This window comes from Haemorhous mexicanus, chromosome 2 (genome assembly GCF_027477595.1).
Source record: "Haemorhous mexicanus isolate bHaeMex1 chromosome 2, bHaeMex1.pri, whole genome shotgun sequence".
In the NCBI taxonomy this organism is placed as follows: domain Eukaryota; kingdom Metazoa; phylum Chordata; class Aves; order Passeriformes; family Fringillidae; genus Haemorhous; species Haemorhous mexicanus.
This window is the reverse complement of record NC_082342.1, coordinates 112,143,514-112,165,784: the sequence shown is the minus strand read 5'-3', so window position 1 is coordinate 112,165,784 and position 22,271 is coordinate 112,143,514. Positions and strand designations below refer to the sequence as shown.

The window sequence follows — 22,271 nt, the reverse complement described above, 5'->3', positions numbered from 1 at the left end:
AGGTTTTGCTACACTTTGAGTCAAGTAGCTACTAAGCGAAACCTGATTTGATATTTTTTGAAGTGTGTTGAAGAAAGCAAGCTAAGGGGAAAATCTTTCAACAAAGCACTGACTCACTTGACCATGTTTGCAAAATGAAAAAAAAAAAGTTTTTCACTTTCTAGAATGTTTGATCATTATGGGCAGCTGGTGGCAGCCTTGATTCCTGTCTCTTAAGTCTGAGCACCTCCTTACCTGTCCTCACAGTTCCCAGTCTTAATCTCTTCCCCAAGCCAGTTGATCGCAGTTTTTTTTTTGCTGTCTTTAAGTTGTCTTAAGCTAACTTCTACACTTGAGTCCCCAAGGTGCAATGTTTTGCTTTAATGCCAATAAGTTCTTTGTCTCTTTCAGTCTTTTTTTGTACCAGCTGTACCCGTGTAGAGTAGTTGAAGAAATTCATTTTCTTTTACCGCTTCCCTGTCAATAGTTCCAACCTTTTCCTTCCTTTGTAATGAATTTACTTTCATCAATACTGCCTGGCTCTGCCTTTTCTCCTCAGCATATACATTGCCTAAGCTCCATTGATTTTTAATGACCTAATAATCTGCTGCATCTCAAACTGCAGTTGCAAGGACAGGTCAATTCATCCAGGTGGAAACATATGCAGTAGAAACAGAGCCACAGAGAAAATCAAGCACTAAAAATGTAACTTGTCTCAATTGAACAAGCAAAACCTACAATTTTTCAGATTTATCATAAGAACAAACCTTTGTGGATTTTCAGGCAACTAGGGAAAAAAAAACAAAACCAAAACTAAATAAAAACCCCAAAACCCCCAAAAAACAAACAAAGAAATCAAACAAAAAAACCCCACCTTTCTTACTCTAGATTCTTTTACAATGATATTTTTAAAATACTTAATAAAATGGAAGTACTAGCCTCATTTAGAACAAGGAAATTGTTAACATCATAATTACAAGTGGTCTGAACCAATTTATCTTTTAAGTTTATTACTAGAAATGATTGAACTATTCTGTCTGGACTCATCTGTTGAGAAAACAATCTTGATTATTGAAGAGACCATTTTATCATTTAACAGTCATAATTTTGAAATACAAAGACATATAAAATAGATGTTGTAATGAGAAAGTTGGAGGAACCAAAAGAATAAGCAGTGGTTTCATTCTTAGGTGATAGGAGGCATAGTTTGAGAGTGAATAATGTGGACTATTTTCTGAGGCTGTAATCCTGCAAGGGGGTGTTGAAAATGAGAAAGATACTCTGAACTGAAATTGGTCTTTAATAAAAAAATGTTTCTTTAGAATTTTATGTCTTTGAGTTTAAAAGCTCTAAATGTCCAGAGCCATATCATTTATCTTTAACAGTGGGACAGGCAGTTTCTGAAGGAAGGAAATACTTAATATAAATAAGAGTACTCCAATGAACTCTAAAGATTTCCTGTAAAACTACTTTTTAAAGCCACCCAACTAATTTCTAAAACTCAGAATCAGTCTTTATGTATTAATAGAAACATTCTTGGAGAATTTGCTAACACACAACTAATCCTTCTCCTCCCTTTAAGAAAATAGTGCAATAACAGGTGAGGAACATTTTGTCACCTTGGAGGAGCGACAAGCTCATGGTTTAAATTCTGTGAAATAATTATTACATTTTTCAGGAATAGCTAATTTTCTTCAAGCTTCTGATGGTCAGAGGATTTTTACTTTCCCTTACTATATTTCAAATTAAATCTTCAGAGTCCCTGGGGTCTTTCAGCCCCCACACCCAAGCAGAGAATGGTGAGGTGTACAGAGATTAAACTCCCATTGTTTTATCTAGGTATAATTCGCCTATGTGCAACAGAAAACAAAAGAAAAAAAAATGAAATGTCTAGAGGACAACATATGGGTCCTCTAGAGCATTTTTTTTCTTTCTTTTTACATCAGTCCATAAGAACAACCAAGATTGTTACATGCAAAATGTCTGATTATTTTTCAAAACAGTCTGGGAGATGACTGCCTGACTGATTCTTAGCTACATGTGCTGCAGTGTTCATTAAGCATCTGAATTTCTCATGTCATTTTCTCTGGTGTTGGTCAGCACTCTCCCAAGTGTAGCAAACTTGAGAGTTCACTGGCTCTGGGAGGGCTTGCCCAAAGAGGGAGGTTGCTGTCCACGTCCTGCTGTGGTCCTGGAGAGCTCAACAGGTTTTAATTAAGGACTCCTGCTTCCAGGGTCACAAGACAATTGGCTTTAGTCGTAGTAACTTTCCATCTTTGCCATAATTTGGGTCAGTAAATTTCCTTAAAGTTTGGATAACAAAACTGTTCTGCTCAAGTTATTTCATTAGTTTGGGCAAGAAAAATGAGTTTCCAAGACTTGATTAAGAAACAGTTGGCTTGTTAGCCAGCATAATTTCATGGGAACAGACAGTATTTGTGATGAGCTCAAGGCCAAGGCTCACGTGTATTTCTGAGATGATTGTGCAGCCCATGGAGGAGGGAGGGATGCACCACCACAATGAGATCTTGTTGAAGTTTTTATTCAGTAAATTATTCTGCTTTGCTTTAACTGCAGACAAACAAGTTTGTGTTGCATGCTCATGACATACTTTATTATGAATAGGTTTTGATTTAAGAATGAAACTGTGTTCATATTTGTGGAGACCGGGGTGGGGGGTAGGGGGGGCTTTCCCTGGTTTAGGAAGACACAAGAAACTTTCCTCAAAAAGCTGCTAAGACCCCATTGGCTCCTTCCCCTGTTCCTATGTCTGCTCCTGTGTCCCTGAGCCGCTCTCTCCCTATTCCCTGACTGGCCCTCATCTTTGTGCTGCCCAAGAGCAGGGTCATCCCCAGGCCCCTCAGAAACTGATAAACTCAGACCCTCCTTGTGTGGTGCTGGGGACCTAATCACCTCGCCACGTGGCTGAATAAAACATCTGTGGATATTATGCAAAGGCCCTTTTTGCTTCCTTACCCTGGACTTTACTAACAGCAATTCAGGCTGCAACACATATTTAGGCAGCTTTTTTTCCTAAGAATAGCCTTCCTAGCATTATATGGCTATAACAATTTGACTTCAACCTGTCGTCATTGTTTTTCATTCTCTTAAAAAATATCATTAGAAACAGCCATCACAATTGATATCAGATATTCATATAATTAACTGTCCTATCTGTGTAGTATATGTAACACCCTAAAAGTCTGTTTTTTCTTACTTTCTTAGGAATTTCAAAGAGATTTCATATAAATTCATAAATAAGAACACTCACATGTTGTGCTGTTTGGTTGCCTACCAATATGATTTATAGGTATCAGAGGTTTCCATTCTTGTTTGTCTTATGTGGATTATTTCATTTTGGGAATATTGTTAGTGCTGTAGGATCTGCACACTTAAATTTGGGGTTTATTAAGGGATGAATAATTGGTATAATAATTTTTGAAACACTACTTTGGTTTTGGTTTAATACAAGGAGTGTGCCGTAAGCGTTAGGTCAGTAGTTCCCCCTTCCAAGTGTTTCATGTTCCATTTACAGCTAATTCCACTGATTTGATACCTGTGTTTCATTCAATATGCAAGATAAACAAGGATGGCCAGTTATCTTTTGGAGAGAAAACACTGACAGAAGTAGTAGAAATGAGATATAGCAGTGTTTATATGTATTTTTGACAAGTCAGAAAACTGGAGTTGCCTCCAAGGAGTGTTTTTTATCCTTGAAGACATTTTACAGTGTTGCAATTTCAGAATTCTATACTTATGTATTTTTCTTCTAGTCTTTTTCTGTTTCACTTATGTCAGAAAATAGACTTTTTTCCCTTTTTTTTTCTTCTTTTGTTTTCTTCTTTTTTTCTTTTTTTTTTGATTGAGAACACAATTTGAAATATGTGTGTAGAAACTCTTTTTGTTTCTATTTTTATTAGAATATTTTTGTTTTTTATATTTCTTTGAGAGATGTTAAAGCATCTCTGAAGTTAGTCTAGGCACTATTTTTTTTCATAGGTCATGATTCCAAGATTTTTCAGTGTTCTTCTGTATATTATTTATGTTAGCATGAGAGAAAGCAGAGAAAGTCCAGATCATAAGAAAAATTATGCTTAGTAGCTGTTCCTCATACAAGGTGTTCTTGGGGGTTCTTAGTTAAACACTTGGCATACATGAGACAATTGGGTGTCTGATCTAGAGAAAGAAGGATTTTCAGATGAAGAATTTTCAAACAAATTCAGATAGCATAGATTATCACAGATCCCTACTGACATGATATCCCTAACTTCAGTCAACTATCAAAGCATTTTTTTACACTGTAATAGATATGGATATATACCATGAAGTATTGCTACGGAAAATAAAAAAAAATATTACCTTTGAAAAGTGGTGATCAAGTTATCCCTTCTCACAGTAGAAAAAAATTTATCTTGCTGCAGAAATGTGATATGGTTGGGTTCAATTTCTTATTGTACTGTATACTTTTTTGAAATCTAGAATTACACACAGGTCAAAAATGAATTTGTTAAGAAGGGATAAATGCTGGCCATTTTCTGTACTTCAGTATTTATTTTTCTGGAATAAAGTACTTCCTTTTAACCAAAAAAAAAAAAAAAAAAGCCCCAAAACAAAACAAAGAAAAAACAACAAACAAGCACAGGCCACACTATAACGTTAATCAGATTTCCAAGCCTTCTTTTCCTGATGTGGATTCAGTTACTGACCCTTGTGTTTCTCACACAAGTGGTGATAGTCATGACTATTACCTAGCCTAACACCTATTTAGGAATCTGCATAAATTTCATGTGATTATTTGATCTATTCAATTCTGAATTAAGCTTTTGTTGAGAAGATTGAAATTTTCAATTATAATTATTTTTACTTTTAATATTATTGTTTTTATTATTTTTAATATTATTACTTTTATTATTTTTAATTTTAAATTATTACATTGCAAGCATTGCACTCCCTGAAGTCAGCTCACTTGGTTGAGCTCTAATCCCATGTGGGCCATTCACATAAGAGTTGGGCTCAATGATCCTCTGGGTCATTTCCAACTCAGAGCCTGCTCTGTTTCTGCTTGTCGTTCTAATGATAAACTTTAACTTTCAGTTCTAAACTGCAATGAAAGGCTTTATTAGCCGCTTTGAGCATTTTATTGGCACAAATTTGTCAGTAGGAACAATTCTTGCCAAGTATAAAAACATTAAGTGCCTTGGTGTAATTTTTTTTTTTATGGAAGCATAATCTTATTTATATGTATAGTTTGTTTTTAAACTAAATTCCTGACAAACTAGCTAAACTTGTTCAGAACTTTTAGAAAAACATATAGGATGGTGTCTTCTTTAGCAAATTCATTTTTTGCTTCTCTTCTGTCCTTATTTTCTACTGTTATACTAATCAATAAGTTCTTGTTGATTTCTCTTTACTTTAAGCAATAGACCAGAAATGGGATTTCTGTTCTCATAAGAGACTTGGCTTCTAAAAAATAACGATAAGGTTGGCCTTTGCAGAAAAGAGAAATCAACAGTAACACACTTCTGCTTGGTTTTAAAAAGTTATGATTTCGCATGAGTTTTTGAGCTTTTCCAGCTTCCTAGAACAGTTTTCACAAAATACGTGTCTGTGGATTGCTCAAGCCTAGCATTGCATGTAGTGTAAAGGTTCGTTGGTTCGGGTTTTTAAAATGTCATCTTTTTCATAGGTTCTCTTTAGTCTGAAAGTAACTTGCTACTTTTTTGCATGTATCATTTTATGAGCTTCTGTGGTAAATACCTCTCTAAATATGTGGTAAATATTGTTTTACCACAATTACCTCAAGTGTCTCAGAACACTTGAGAGGGCTTTTGAATAACAGTGTGAAATATCTAACTAAATATAAGATTTTTTTTTATTTCCCTCAATCCTAACTGATCTTGGTCAGATAACTGATTTTGTATTGCAAAATACAAAATACATCCATGTATTAGCCATCTGATTTTTTTTTTTTTCAGAATTCATTGTTGTTCCATTTATTCCTTTGTAGAACCCTCTAAGCAGGTGCCATTTTCATTGCTCTTATAATTGTGGTTTTGATCAGTTTTTAGCAAGTGTTGAAGAAAAGAAATTTAGCACCATGCGGATGGGGGCTGGAGATCTTGAAAACTACCAAACTGCTTTAGAAGAAGTACTCACATGGCTTCTCTCTGCTGAAGATGCATTACAAGCACAAGGAGATATATCCAATGACGTAGAAGTTGTTAAAGAACAGTTTCACACCCATGAGGTATATGTTTATACTAATATTTTGAAATGTACTTATTTTATTCTATTCTCTTTGATTTTTTGGAGGGGATCTGTTTTGTTTTCATTAATTTTGATTCAGAGGATGTAAACTGGAGACTCTGCCATAGAGTCATAGAATTGTTTAGTTTTTAAAAGACCCTTAAGATCCTCAGGTCCAGCCATTCACCTAACACTGCCAAATCCACCACTAAATGCATCTAAATGCTGCATCTACACATCTAAGGATGGCGACTCAACTGCTTCCCTGGAAGCCCATTCCAGTGTTTGAGAACATTCAGTGGAGATAAACAGTGGAGTTGTTTTTTTCCTAAAATCCAATCTAAACATCCTCTGATACAACTTAAGGCCAATTTCTTTCATCCTATCATTTGTTACTATAGGCACCTCTTTGCAACCTTCTTTCAGGTAGTTGCAGATATCAGTAAAGTCACCCTGCAGCCTCTTCTTCTCCAGAAGAAGAGCTTTCTTCTTTGGAGAATTTTCTACCCTTTGAAGAAAATCAAAGTGTTTATTTCCAGTTTATGTTACAAGTTTTGGTGAGGGGTTGAAAAAATTAAAACCAAGATTGAAAATCATATTGGCAAAATGGTGGGATTCTGTTCTTTCATTTCGAAGAATGCAACTGAAAACTGAATTTTTGATTTATTTTTTAATTGTCAGGGGTTTATGATGGAGTTAACATCTCACCAAGGACGTGTCGGTAATGTTTTGCAAGTTGGAAGTCAACTTCTATCAACTGGAAAACTTTCAGATGAGGAAGAGAATGAAGTCCAAGAACAAATGAATCTACTTAATTCTCGTTGGGAAAGTCTCAGGGTAGCAAGTATGGAAAAACAAAGCAAGTAAGTAATAGGTCAAGTTTTATTACACCATAAAATTATTAATTAATTAACTAATTTTGACTGAAACAATCCTGAACTTGACTAACAGTTGGGATTTTCCTTCACTGTGAACAAAACTCCATCTTGTATCTCTTTTAACCTGAAATTTGATGTGCAGTGATTTCGAACCTTGCATCTTGTTTGGAGCCTTGAAGCCACATAAAGCAGCAGCTACCAACAGCTTGGACACAGATAACACTTTAACCAAAATTTGCATCACTTACCTCACCTTTTTCCAGTTGTTTCAACAAACAGTGTATTGCACTATATTGAACTACAAAGGAGAGAACCTTTGCAAAGTTAAAAAAAGGAAAAGGGAAATGAATATTTTAAGGTCTCTAAAACTAAATCTGTATTAAAAGAATAAATAAGACCTTAGCTTTCTTGGAGATATTGCCATGGTTTTATTAGAGGGCAAATTGCACTATTTTAAAAAGGGTAAAGCCTATAGTTTAAAGTTGAACTACAAGTAGAAGTAGAGAAATAATCTATTAAATGTTCACAATATTTGGAGATTATTAATATTACTATATCTGATTTTGAAATTTTTTATTTATGGAATACCATCTGGCATAAGAAATTCCATAAATGTAAAAGCTTGTGATTGTGCTTCAGGGGAGTAATTTGGTTTATGGGATACAGACATAAAGTATATATTTTCTTACTTTCTTCATAAATACATATTGAAGATATTCAGTTATTCATCTTGCTCTTCTTTATGCTTTTTCCAGTTCTACCTTACCTTTTATAGTTGAGGGGTTTGCCCATTGCATTAAAAAGAGAACTGTGATTTTCAACATTTGCACGACATAACTCTCTTTCTTCCAATATGCTCTTAGCAATTCCAAACATTTGCTTTCTTTTCAGCTTTCTACTGAGTACTGAGAATGTTTCCTTTATTCTTCCTTTGACTATAAAATTGTTTCTGGGTTTCAGATGTTTCAACCTAACTTTTTCCAGTTCTAGTATATTTTTGGAGAGAAAAATCTATGATGCTTTACTGTAGGGAGTTTTTATTTGCCATACTTAATTTCATTTAAATCAACACGTGCAAGTAGCTATGTCTCTCAGTGGTACTTTGTCTGCTTAAAATGCCCTTTAACACCAGCTGTTAAACCCACCTCCCTGCACCTTTAGGTCATTGCTTGGGGAATTGAGTGGCCCAGTCTCTTCTAAAGCAGGTCATATTTGGGTAATATGAGTTTAGGAGAAGACAAAATAATAAGGGCTTCACAGAGAGTGTTGCACTGCTATTTCATTTTCTATACAAAAAAAAAATCTGCGATAAATTTGATGAGATTGGGGATAGGGAAAGAGAAAATTGCTCAGGAGTGATATACTTAGATATAGTTGATTCTGGCCCTTTGGTCAAACAACTGTGTTTCAAGAAACTGGCTGGATGAGTATAAAAAGTTTTCCTATCACAATATAATATATTTTGGGGCTATTATACATTATTGAAACTTTCAGGATCCATCTTCTACTTCAGTTTAAGGCACAATCTTCTGAGTAGGTTGCTGTAATCTTGTCCCTAAGGTAACAGTGACATGTTTAGCCAAACAGGGATGGTTTTTGTAAAGATGAGAACAGCAAGGCTGTCTGACCTCTGTAATGGTAATGGGAAATGTGAAAAAAGGTACCACACTTTACAGCACAAGGAAAACAAAAGCAAGTAATAAACAAGGACAGGAGGAAGATATACTGATAAATATGCTATAAAAAATGAAAGGGTCTTATAAAAAGTGATTTAGGAGGTCAGAATGTCAGAGGAGGTTTGGAACACAACAATGCCTTTGTGTAAAAGCAGCCCAGATTGGATTTCTCATGAATCCACTATGTATTGAAAGCATTTGACTGTTCTAATAAGCAATGCAGTAGCATGCTGAAGGAAAACTGTCTTTTTGTTTGTTTGTTTCTTCCTTCTGGCCTTTCTCAAACAGTATTCTCTATAGTAAAGCATCTCAGTGATAAATATGTCACTGTAGATAAAAACATTGTAATTTACCACTTTATAGGGAGTTCAACAACTTTTAAAACACATTCAATTCCATTTTTTTTTTTAATTTGAAACTTTTTCAAGCCATACTATAAACAAAAGTTTTGATAATCTCCTTAGGTATAGAAATAGATACTAAACCCTCATATCAGATGTTTACAAAAGTATAATGAAAACAAGGAATTACCTGGTGAATGGTAAGAAAGAAGAAGCATTCTTTTGCTTTAGGAATTAACTGTGATTATGTTTTGTGATTACTTAACTTTTAAGTTTATGCTCCTTACTTCAGAATAATGTCAATATTATTTATAGTATGTGTTTCATCATATTTTCATTTTCTTCAGATTACTGTAACAGGTTTTCTGTACAGTTTATTTAATTTAATGCTGAGAGGAATATCTCCATGATAAAGCAATGTTATTTATAATAGCTTAGTTTAGAGCATCAAGACAATAAAATACACAGTTTAAAGTGAAGGACTGAGATCTAAGATCCCTAATCCCTTATAAACCATGGGCTTTATTGAAACAGGGTATCACCCTTCTGTACTCTATCTGTAATTAATAGAGAGATTAGGATGGAAACAATACTATATGAGTCCTCTGGTGGTTTTATTCAATCTTTTAAATATAATTTCCAGTTTATAAAAAAAAAAGAAAAATAGAAAAAACAAATCTGAAATCTAAAAATGCCGTTGATGAAGATTTTGTTTAGGAGAGTTTTGAGACTTTCTAAAGAGTCAAGTCTAAGTGGAAATCTGTCATGGATTTTTGGCCAGATTATTTTGGATCTAGCTATACAATTTGATTAGGCAAAACTGAAGTACTTCAGTTTTGTGAAATTTTCAGAGTATTTTCCATTTAATAACTGAAAATATAATATTTTTTCTATTTAATGTCCTAAATTAGAGAAAGCCTGCTAAGGTCAGCTGTTTGAACAACTTTCAAAATACTTGTAGTGGACAAAACAAGCTTTAAAAAAACAGAGTGTAGGAAATTTGAACAGGAATACAATGTTTTAACAGATGGAATATTATATGATATAGTGAGTTCCTAAAGAAAAAGCTTCAAAACAATTTTTCTAAATCAAAACTATTTCAAAACAGTTTTATCTACCTTCTCCATAAAACCATAGAATGTGCTGGGTCAGAAGGGACCCATTGGGGTCATCAAGTCCGACTCCTGGCCCTGCACAGACATCCCAACAGTCACACCCTCTGCCTGAGAGAATTCCCCAAACATTTCTGGAGCTTTGTCAGGCTGGTGCTCTAATCACTGCCCTGGGGAGCCTGTTCCCCTTTCAAAGCACATATTCAAAAGCTTCTATTTCTCTGCTGCCTTCAAATGTAACCTTGTGAAAATCTGTTAGTATACAGGGCAGATGTTTCTGCTTGTTTTTTTCTTCACTTTTAAATTCTAATTATTTTTTCTTTGTTTTATAGTTTGCATAAAATCCTAATGGATCTGCAGAATCAGCAGCTAGCCCAGCTGGCTGATTGGCTGACAAAAACAGAGGAAAAGACAAAGAAAACTGATTTGGAGCCCTTAGGTCCAGATCTAGAGGACCTGAAGCGCCAAATAGAAGAGCATAAGGTATGCTGTGATGTGCTTCCAAAGGCATAAAAACCAAATTGGCTGTTTGACATTTTAAAATCTCTACTCCTGCCATTAGAGCATAGCAAAGTAATATGAAATCTTGGTTTAATATTTATTGTTCTATACAGTTAACAAGCTTTTGTAGACTTACTTTATCACAACTGTGAGTTTTATTCTGATATTAAAAAATATTACGTTCTTTTTATGTGTAAGCAATATACTAGAATAGTCAAGGCAACTGTAACATCTTTTCATTACATTAGAATGAAAATATATCAGGTTTATTAATGCCTGTGTATTCTTCCTGCATCTTGCTTTTTCTCTTACATGTTGTAACAGCAATGATACAGTTGTCAGACCACACAATATTGTTAGGACTCCAGAGATCCTGAATATATATTTGCACTGAATATATATTTTGCACTGTGAAATGCATTACTTTCTAGCAGTAGAAAATACTTTTTGGCAATGTATTGAAACAGCAACAACAATAAAAAAAAAAAAAAAAAAAAAAAAAAAAGCCGACCAAACTCAGGAATAGAATATAAAATGGAATTTTGCCAATTTCTTCCACATTATGTAAGGGTAATTTTAATTGGAAGAATTAAGAACTAAAATGAGAGAGAGGACAGTTTGTGTAATAGACTGATTAAATTTACTGGATTAGATTGCCTTACTTCATATTAATTTAGATTTAAAAATAAATTTGCATATGTGTCTATAGCACATGATGATGATAAGGAAACACAGAAAAATGTAGAAAACAAAGGTGATTTGTGAGGTGGTGGAGACTTAATATGATGACATTCTAATGTCTCTAAATCAATGTCTCAAAGCAGTTCCTTGCCTTGGTATCTTGAGAGATTTTAACACCTGATGCTTCTTGGCCTGTGTTAGTGCTAATCCAGATTTTAGAGGGCAGATCATCCTGAAAAACAATTCAAACTGAAATCAGCTTTTACAGTTCTTTTCAAAAGAGGTCAAAAGCTTCAAAAGACTTCATGATGCACTTGTGTGTTAAAGATGATTTCTTTGCATTCTGATTAAGGAGTGCTACTGAAGAAGAATACAAATTCTGCAGCTCCTGCTGCTGTTGGTGCTGTCTGTGCTTGCCCTGTGATGAGACAGTGCATTTCAGTATGTGGCTTTGCTAGCTAAGGACATTTCCTGACATTAAATTTTCTTTTTAAAAAAGACTGAAGGTAATTATGAAATGGTAATTGGAGAAAGAAACATGAAAGACTTTGAATAATTCAATACTAAGACTTGAATAACTTTACTCCTATTTCTATGCTTAAATACTAACTTAAAATGCAATACCTTTATTTATGCAATCTCTTTATGCTGCTTCTTTCTGATACTGAGAAAAATAGGTAATTAGCTTGTATTTGAACATTCTGAGTGAAGACATACAGAAATTCTTTGCCACATGCTTCTTCTTCCCTGTGGTGTGTTGAGTTAGTGAACATTATTTATGTGTATTACTTCTCAAATCTGTTTCATGTGCAAAAGAAAATTTAGCTAGAAATGCTGGAAATAAAATGATTTGGATTTAATTTTAATTACATTTGTATTCATCTATCCCTTGTGTTATTCAGAAGTCAAAGAACAGGATTTTCCATTCTTTCAGTTATTGAGAGAAAGTGCCACATGATTTTTGGTATTTTACATACAGCAAAGCTTCCTCCTATAGCAAGGGTTAAAACAGTGGACTTATATTAGGTCATTTATTGCTTCATCATTAAACAAGCAAATAAAAAAAGTAAACCCAAAACTCTTCATATTTTCTTAGTCTCACATGAGTCTGGTTGTATCAGAAAACAATGTTTTGTAAATTCATCAGAGAAACTAAAAGTTTGAAGATATAAAAAGCAATCATCATTTCAAATGAAACAGACCAGCAAACATGTTAAGTTTGGGTTGTTGTCATCCTGCCTCTGTCTCTTCTTTACCCTTATAATTTTGCCTTCCTCTCTTTACCTGTTCATTAGTAGGTACTTTTCACTCATTTAATTCATGTTATGTCTCTTCCTTTGAGTTATGATTTCCATACATATCAATTCTTTATTTTATGTATTTTTAAATGATGTTTCAAAATATTGGTCTTGAGGTCTTGTGACTGACACTTCAGTTTCTCTGCTGGAACATATTAAAAAAAAAACAGAAAACAAACAAACAAATCCCCAAAAAAACAAAACAACCACTAATATGTATTGGAGATGGCAACCAACAATCAGACCAGAGAAAGAACACTACATTCTTCCCAGCATGCTGCTTAAAGCCAAAATATATGAGCTTCTTATCTTGATAGTACTGAAAATTTTATGAGTGGACTGAAGTGGTGAAGAAATTTTTAGGTCATTAGGAAGGTACATATTTCTGGTAGGAAAGCTGGCAAAGTCAATATATTTTGGAAGATTAGTTAAGTATTTCAGTGATTTTTTTGGGGGGGGGTTTGTTTTTTTTATTTGTTTTTTTTTGGTTTTTTTTTGTTTGTTTTTTGTGTGTTTTTTTTTTTTTTTTGTTGTTGTTGTTGTTGCTTTGTTTTGTTGGGTTTTTTTTTCTTTTGCAGTAGCATTTTAAATATTTTGTCTCCTGTTACAATTATCCCTTCCTTGTAATTTTTTAAAGGAAACAAGCTATTTTTCAGTGAAAATTTAAGGACTATTGAGCTGTCCAAGAAGAATATGGTATTGGAATTGTTAGAATAAATTTTAAAATTGTGCTTTTAAATGCACTGATTGTAACATTCCAGTTAATATACCATATATATTATTGTTATTTAATATTATTACACCATATATAATTGGTAGATTTTTATAGTTTCATTAAGTTTCTAAAAACATCTAAGCCTTTTTTAGTGCCAGGATTTTTAATGCTTCAAATCAATTTGAAAAGTCAAAGGAGACACTTCTTCAGTGTCCAAATATCAGGACGGATTTGTCTTGGATGACTTTGGTGGGCATATTTATTCTTTTTGAACTAGATTTTGTTTGAGTTGTGTAAATTGTTATCTGATAGATAGGAGTTAAAGGAATTGTAGAATTTTATGAGTTTCTCTTGTTGCTATCTTTATTCATCTACGTCCAAGTCCCTGAAAATTTGCTATTTCTCTAATAAGCTCAGGGCAACTTGTTAGAAATTACCATTTAAATTATTTGAACAGAATGTGCTCTTGCCTTGAAACTGTCCATCATAAATTCCTGTTCCAACAGGATCCTGTAAACAAACAATTCTCACCAATGAATTTCATGGTAAAAATAGACACTTGGGTTATAAGGAACAGTCTTTTTACTTCAGACTAAATTGAATCTGCCTGAGGTTTAGTTAATGAGTCAACTTTCTGGTTCATCTGTTCCATGGCTTCTCAAGTCTTTCACAATGTGTGTGAGACTCCCAGCTCCAAAGTGCCATCCACTCCTGCTAACTCTGGTTTTGTTCTGGGATGCCATCTGTCAGATTCCAGCTAATAAGGAAATTAAAGTCACCTTGTCCATGGCTGTAGACTTAGGGAGCAATAAATTTGTTTTGTATGGCTTAAAGAGGGTGTTAAATGTGGGGGAAGTGAGCTGTATTATACACACTAATCCATGACTGTTCTGCCTCCTCTTCCCTCTCCAGTGCTGGATCATAAAATGTTGAGAAGTCTAAATTCCAGGGATGACACTAACAATTTAGTATACTTCACAGTCCTTGAGAATTGTTTTATAGTCTAGCTCTGTGAATCAAAGGGTACTCACAGCCATGAAAGTCAGAAAAAGGAGTATTCTTATATTGTCTCAATATTCCCATGAAAGAACTTAACTCTGAAATGGGTAGTAAGATATTCATAGCCTAAAAACAAAGTGGTCTGTGAGTTCCTTTCTTATTGCTTATAACCACATTATTTTTTGTTTTTTTTTTAATTTTTTAATAAAAGTAAGATGATTTAAAAAGAGTTTTAGAATGCATGAGCTTATGTTCAGCAAGGACTTCATACATGAGTGAGTTACTTGAAAAAGCAGCAGAAAAGCACATCATTGTGAAATTCAGCATAGTAGGTAACACAGTCAAGGTTTCTCTTGTGACAAGGCCATGCTATTTTTCAGGCTGTAGCTATTCCACTATAAATGCATCAATTCCTAGAACACACTCAGCTGAAGTAATGAGAAAATAATCCAGGACTTTGGTTTCCCTAATTATTTTGTTGGTTTGAAGCAAGTTAGAGACACCTAAAAAGTGTGTCAGGCAAAATGGAGTCCTGGCTACCTTGGGTTTTGGTTTTGTGTTTTTTTTCAGGGGAGTGGTATGAGGTCTTCTGTGTGGTTTAAATTTTCATTACCAACACCACTTTGGCTCCTTCCATTTTTGTTGTGTGTCCCCTTGCTGCACCAGAGCAAGGGAAGGAGAAAATATGTCTGGCTGCTCAGTTCTCTGGTGCCAGAGCTGGGCTGGTTTTTATTTTGTTAACTGCAGCAAAGGAGGGGTTCCATCTTTCATGGCAAGTGAGGGAAAAAAAAAAAAGGCAAGCAATGTTTTCATCAGACATGCAGAAATCATGAAATGCCTTTGTTTCCTGTTTAGTTTCTTGTTTAGATTCCTGGTTTCTGCAGGGAGTGAAAGTAGGTTTCTGCATGAGTTTGCTAATGGTGGGTCACCTCCTGAGCAGTTTTCTCCTGTGTGAGTAATGTTGTAGCGTGCCAAATTGAAGTTAGCATGTGCTGGTTTAATGAAATCTATGTGATTTTTTATATTATTACAACATTGGAAAAAATTGTTTTCATACATTATTATGAAATACAAAATTTAATTCAGTGACTATTTAAAATCTGCAGGCTATTGGTATGTATGAATATTATGTGACTGTCTGCAAATCGGCTACAAAAACTCAACAAATTATTTCTCAAGCAAAATTTTCATTCTGGAATATTGTATAAGAGTTAGGACTTCTGAGTAACTTAAAGTTCTGGAGTTCTCATAGACATTTATGCAAGCTAATCAGTCAATGGTTCACTTTTTTGTTTGGTTCATTTTGTTTTTGTTTTTTTTTTACTTTGGAACACGTTCTCTAACATACATCCTCTCATTATAGGCATTTCAAGAAGATCTGGAGCAGGAGCAAGTCAAGGTGAATTCCCTAACCCATATGGTAGTGGTGGTAGATGAAAACAGTGGTGACAGAGCTACTGCTGCACTGGAAGAGCAGCTTCAGGTAATGACTGAATGGCAGTGCTGGTCCCAAAAAATTGAAATAGAAAATTTTAATAAGAAAAACCAGATAGTGAATGTGTTCATGATCTACAGGATCATAATTTGTAGACAAGTAAAGTTTATTGAGAAATATAAAGATTATTCTCTATTTTCTAAAGTACTTTTGAGGTGAAAGTCAGAATTTATTTCAAATTATTTTCTCATGGCCATTTTTCTTCGGAGAAAAAGGGAAGTATCACTTAATTGTATTTTCTAAATACAATTACTTGAGTATATTTAAAAGAATGACACATTGAAGATACATTTGTGATAGAGTTAGCAGCCAAGATATTCTAAAATTTTTCAAATATTAACTTGCTCATAATAAAAATTCACTACTTCACTTGTGTCTTTAAAAAGTTGCTTTATTATTTATATTCCAATGCTCTTACTGTAACTGCTGAATGAAATTGGATAAACGAAAGTTGGTAATTAATGTTGAGGTACATTGAAGGAGGGTTCTATTGTGTTGGTGGTCAGCTCTCCAGGGACACAGCTCAAGAGGAATTGTAACATTACAACCAAGATTCTTTCTATTTTCTCTTTCAGAAAGGAGAAACAGTTTTTTTAAATTTTTCTTTATTGCCTAAGAAAATAAGTTTTTGTGGGTTCTAAATCATTACCACCTAAGGTTTCTCTAGAGAAGCTATCTGCATTCCAGCAGGTATAGCTGTAGCACAGACAGATACCTGTGTGCTGTCTTGGATGTAGCTAATTTGGGTACCAATACCAGCAATCAGTAGTTGCAATTTAGAGTAGGTTTGACTAAGATGCTGAGCCCTACTGCTTGGAATGCAATTCTGAGTTTTCTGTACTGCAGCTACTTAGTCACTCAAGCAGCACAACCAGCCAAGATAACAATACAGCCTCTACTGATCCAGAATTATTAATTAATTTTGACTTCATCCTAAGTGTCAGAACTGTGGTGCACCTGCCCAAAACAATCTTAACCTTCCAGAATATCTTTCCAGACATCTCCTTGGAACTGTTCAGTTGAATAAAGCAGATCCCTAGCAAGAACATGGCTCTTGAAGCTAAACTAAACTTGTAAAATATTTTGAATGGAAGAAGAGAGAAAATAATTAACAGTATTCGATATTTATGGCACTTCATGAGTAAGAAGATGTAGAAATGAGAGTTTTTAATAGTGTGAAAATCAAATGAAATGTTGGTGGATTGTTAGAAAATCTAATTTCACATCTTCAGGAAGAAGAATAAAGGAACATCAGGTGACACAGCTTCACCCCATATTATTGCAATCATTGGAAGGATACCATTAGTATCCTGTGCAACATCTGTGGCTGATCCATATTGGAATAAAACATGAAATAGAATTCAGGCAATATTGCAATACCTTAAAGAAACATCATGAATAATTAATATAAATTAAACACCGTGGAAATAGATAATTTATAACTATGCTAGTGCATAAAACACCAAGTATTACTGTCTTGGAAAAAAGTACATTCCTTGAAAGATGCTAGAAAGACAATTCCTGAGTCCCCTCACCCTGCAGCACAGGCTCTCTGAGCAGAGCATGGGGTGCTGTGGAACAGAATATTTGCTCTTCTATTATGTCCTTTTTTCATAATTTCTTACAGAAGAATCTGAGAGAAAACATAATTCCATTGCTCTGGAAGTAAAGGAATATGTAGCAATATTAGAGATGTCAATAAAACCCAAGTACAGATATAAATCTACAGGGTTTAGAGTGGTAGGGAGGTGTGGAAACTTTTATATTTTAATGCCCAGGAGAACAGAGTTACCACAGTCCACCTGCTACACCTCTTGTGAAATGTTACACCTCTTTTTTGTGTACAGGAACTGTTTGGGTTTTTTTTTTTCCTTAACACTTGCAGTCTGAATATAAGCACAGGAGATAAAATGTGTTGACAGGCACAACCATTAGACCATTTCACCAAAAGCACAATGGAGAAAAGTTCCAAGCTTGATTATGTATCTGTCAGTCTGACTTCTAAAAGTAGAACAAAACAAGAGCTTGAACTGTCAGAAAAAAGAGCTTAATAAGACTGGCTCACTGAGGTGCTGGTCAGGATCAGATTAGGAAGAAAATGAGCATTTATTTCCATGCATTTTCTAAGCTGGTGCAATTCAGTTTTGTATTTCTTTTTCAGGTGGTGATTCCTGAAATATTTTCATACATATAAGTATCTATGTATATAATATGTATTTTTTTTCAAATATTTGTATAAGACAATTTTTTAATACCTAAAGTGAACTTTTTGAGATGTCTCAAGAAGGTTGACATGAATCTATGCTCATTTTAAATTAGCATTAAAGTTCTTTTCTTTCAACAGTTCTCACTTTTCAACAGTAAAGTTCTTACATTTTTTGCCTATGTAAAAACATATCTATTTAAGAGGCAGTTAATGGCATAGAAGCCAAAAGTGTCCCCTGAATCAAGTTATTAATTGAAAATTTACCCTTGCTTGGAAAACTAAAACTAAACACAATTTCAGGGCTTTTCTTAGAAACAGCTGTTCCTCTAAGGTACTTTGAGAGGTTACAGATAGGCTGGGTGAGTGTGAATATTAAAACTACCTTTACATTACTTTGCTTACTTCACATAGCAATGTGTGACATATTGAGAGGATCTGTTTATACTGCTACTAAGAACCCACTATTTAGACTTAAAACTCCAAAACCCCAATTAAACTCAATCCCTAGATTTACCAAGGCAGCTGTGGGGTAAGGCTCAAATCTATATTTAGTGCTGCAAGATCAAACCACTTTAGTAGCAAATCTCTTGCTGTACTCTGACTCATTTCTACAGAAAAAAGTGGGGGAAATTATCTTCAGCTCAGAGAAATGGCTGGATAACATACAGAAACCATGAATGCAGGGAGATCTTTTTTCCATAATTATACCCAGCAGATTACATGTCTCTTAAGGACTCTTGTGGACTAGCTCAAATTAGAGGCTTCCCCAGGCTTCAAGGGGCAGGGTCTGTGCTAGAAAGATAACTGTATAAAGTGTATCAAATACTACTTGATGGCTTACTCCCCTCTGGGGGAAAGGAGCTGAGTATTTTCCAGGATTATATGTTCATATTATTCAGGGTACTGATCATTGATTGAAGATGAAATATGGGCTGTTCTTGTTAAAATGCATCAACATAAGTGAGGAATATTCACAAATGAATAGACTATTTCAGTTGACCTACTGAGCACTTATGACAGGAAGTTGCAGTCTACAGACTAAAGGGATTTCCAAGATCTGCTCTTAAAAAAGTATGGTATTCCTGGTTGATGCCTGGGAAGTTGAAATCATCCATAAGGACAAGGGTTACTGATCTAGAAAGTTCTTCTAATTCCCTGTAGAATAGTTTACATCCTGAGCAGGCTGGAGTTCTCCTTCACAGATTTCCAACCAATCCACCAAGTGTCTTTAACATCACAGCTGTGGGACCTGACCAGTGCTTCCAGTTCCTCCTGTTTGTTTCTCCCACTCTGTGTGCTGGTGCATGAAATGTTGAGACCTTGAGAACTGCTCACAAAACTTAATGCTGTTTGGTAGAAATTCTATGAATAGGCTAAATATTAAGTTGTAAAAAATTAATTTTGGATATAGGCAAAAACATTTTTACACTTTTTTTCTCATTATTTTAAAAAGTGGATATTAATACCTGATTAGAAAAACATTTATCAAATAAGTTCTGTTAGTTGCAGGCTTGCAGTACATGATTTTGATCCAGTGTTCCCAAGAGTTATATTTTACTCATTTTCTTCTGTTCTTGTGCATCCTTACTTTGACCTTTTAGCAGACTAAAATATTTCCCCTTCTGCTTTTGATAGTCATATAAAATATTCCTTCAGTGTCCTCTGAGAAGTTGAAAAAATAAAACATCTTTTGCATGCAGATTTCTCTAAAAATTTGTGTTAGGGCTGTAAGAAATGGCTTTTTTTTTTTTTTTTTTTTTTTTTTTTTTACAGGATGGCATTTTACTTGTTAGTGTGGATTCAATCAGTTTATCAGAAAATTTGTTTTCCCAGATGTTAGGAACACTTGGAACAGTCTGAGTTTGTGGGCATCATGCAGGCTACTGTTTGATGTGAATAGATAAATTTGAGCACCATGTGATTTAGTATAATAACTGTTTTATAAATAACAGTCCTAACATGAAATTTTGAACTTGGAACTTCCTGCCTTAACCAAACAGTGTGTCTTGGTCTCATGGTTGCTATGGCCTCTCCTGATAAATAACTAGATTTAAGGTGGGTCACAGAATCAGCACTTTTATCAGTGTAGTTGCTTGGTCACTTTGCTTACTTTATTGAAATAAAAGATATTGTCAAATCATTGAGGAAACAAAAAGGTTATGTGGCTCTGAAATATTTTGCTGAAAATGCTATTTTGTATTAACATTTTGGTTTTGCAAATCAATATATTTCTCAGAGTTAATGCAGAGCCAGATATTTTATCTTCTATTGAGGTTTTGCTGTTTCCTAAAGGATGAAAAAATACTTTTGACGATGTATCGCAGTGATAATTGATGGAGATGTTATTGCAGTTGTTGAGAGGAAATTATTTTTCTCACAGTAATCATTAAGAAAAGTCAGCTGCTTGGATGTGAGCTATTTAAAAGTTACTCAGGTATGAGGATTTTTATATAATAGCTGTGAGGAAAGATATGCTTATGATTTTTGAACAAGTAATTAGCGAGATAAAAATATTCAATTGAATATTTTATGGTTTTAGTGTCCACTAAATGTAAAAATGTATCTGCTGATTTTTTACTATGTCATAAAGCTGTTAAATAAACAAATTCAAATGGCTTTCTGAAAGTTTATCTTTCATATCCTAGGAAGTGAAACTTAATTTCTTTTCTTCTTGGTAGAAAATACAGTTCTAATTTAAACCTTAGTTTTAAGAATCCAGTATTTGGATGCTACATTTTTGCTAAAATTAAATTACAATCTTAATGAGGAATAGGCAAATACAAAGGATATAGCATTATGTAATATTTCAAGTTATAAGGGATCCATAAGAGTAATGAAGTAAATAGCTCAATATGAAAAAAGGAAGAAAATATTATCTTTTTGTCAAGGTGTGCTTTTGAAGTGGATGAAAAATTAAGAATGCAGCAATACAGAGAAACTTTCAGGTGTTTATAAGAGATTTTTTTTTTTATTTGGGAGCAGCTGAGTAATTTGCATTTGATATCTATGGTAATTAAGTCACTATAAATCATTACAGTAAAAATTTTCTATCATCAGCAAAAGTAAGGGAGAAGAGAAAAAGATGGTTGGTGCTTTGTCTAATTTAAATACATGCATAGTAGCAAATGGTATAAATACCTGGGAAACCTCACTGGGATTTGTGCTCATGTGGAAGTTTATAAGTATGGGTTTTTTAATACTGCAATATTTTAAAAGAGGTGAGAGCTTTGACTAACTGTACCACTGATGATGCAAGTTAAAAGCCAATTTTTTGGTCTTGCTTTGGCCACTTTTTTGCCCATTTTGTTTATGTTTCAAGTAGTTCTGTTTAGCCATCTTAAAGTATTTGAATAGAGTGAGTTTTTCAAAGTGCAGTAGTAGAGTCTTGCTAGAAAACTATCTCTAGATTAGTATTAAAATATTCAGTGTTTAGATCTAGTGCTTTCCCTATTCTCTCCATTTTGATTATATTTCAAACGGGCCTAAAATCCATTTCAGTGTGATATGCAACATATTTTAAGGGCAAATGCCTGAGAAAAAAGTGAATAAGGAAAATATTTCCATAAAAATTTTGTAATGCCATAGGGAAAACAACTTTCCTTGTTAAGGAAGAAAAAAGTAAACAAATGCTAAACAGACTTTTGTGTTTCTTTCTCTCCAGCACTTTGGAAAACGGTGGGCAGCCATCTGCAGATGGACAGAAGAACGATGGGTCCTTCTGCAAGATATTCTTCGTAAATGGCAGCATTTTGCAGAAGAGCAGGTGAATAGCTTTTTTGGGTTTTTTTTAAGGTATAAATTGGAATGTTCTTCAAACATTATAGGAAATCTGATAATACATTTTATTTTTGTGTATATATGTATATAGGAAAGGCATGACTGGAGCTTTTTCTTTCCACTTTTATTTCAGTGCCTTTTTGACGCGTGGCTTACTGAGAAAGAGGATGCTGTGAGCAAAATTCATACAACTGGCTTTGGAGATCAGAATGAAATGCTGACCAATCTAAGCAAATTGGCTGTATGTATTTTTCATTCTTCTGTTTTTATGTTCAGCTTCCTTAATCTGAGTCTGCTTGCACATGGCTTTACCCCACTATCAGACCGTAGGGTTTCATCCTTTGGGAGTGGGCTTCGCCTCCTGTGA

General features: G+C 34.2%; 1 protein-coding gene across 7 annotated transcripts in view; it reads left to right on the top strand.

The window, feature by feature from the left end:
* Window positions 1–22,271, top strand: part of DMD (dystrophin) — a 979,946-nt gene that overhangs the window by 264,892 nt on the left and 692,783 nt on the right. For all 7 annotated transcript variants that reach the window (XM_059839939.1, XM_059839938.1, XM_059839941.1 and 4 more), the window contains 6 exons: window positions 6,041–6,226; window positions 6,907–7,088; window positions 10,565–10,715; window positions 15,790–15,909; window positions 21,789–21,890; window positions 22,038–22,145. In XM_059839939.1, coding sequence (XP_059695922.1) covers window positions 6,041–6,226; window positions 6,907–7,088; window positions 10,565–10,715; window positions 15,790–15,909; window positions 21,789–21,890; window positions 22,038–22,145 — 849 coding nt within the window. The remainder of the gene's footprint in view (window positions 1–6,040; window positions 6,227–6,906; window positions 7,089–10,564; window positions 10,716–15,789; window positions 15,910–21,788; window positions 21,891–22,037; window positions 22,146–22,271) is intronic.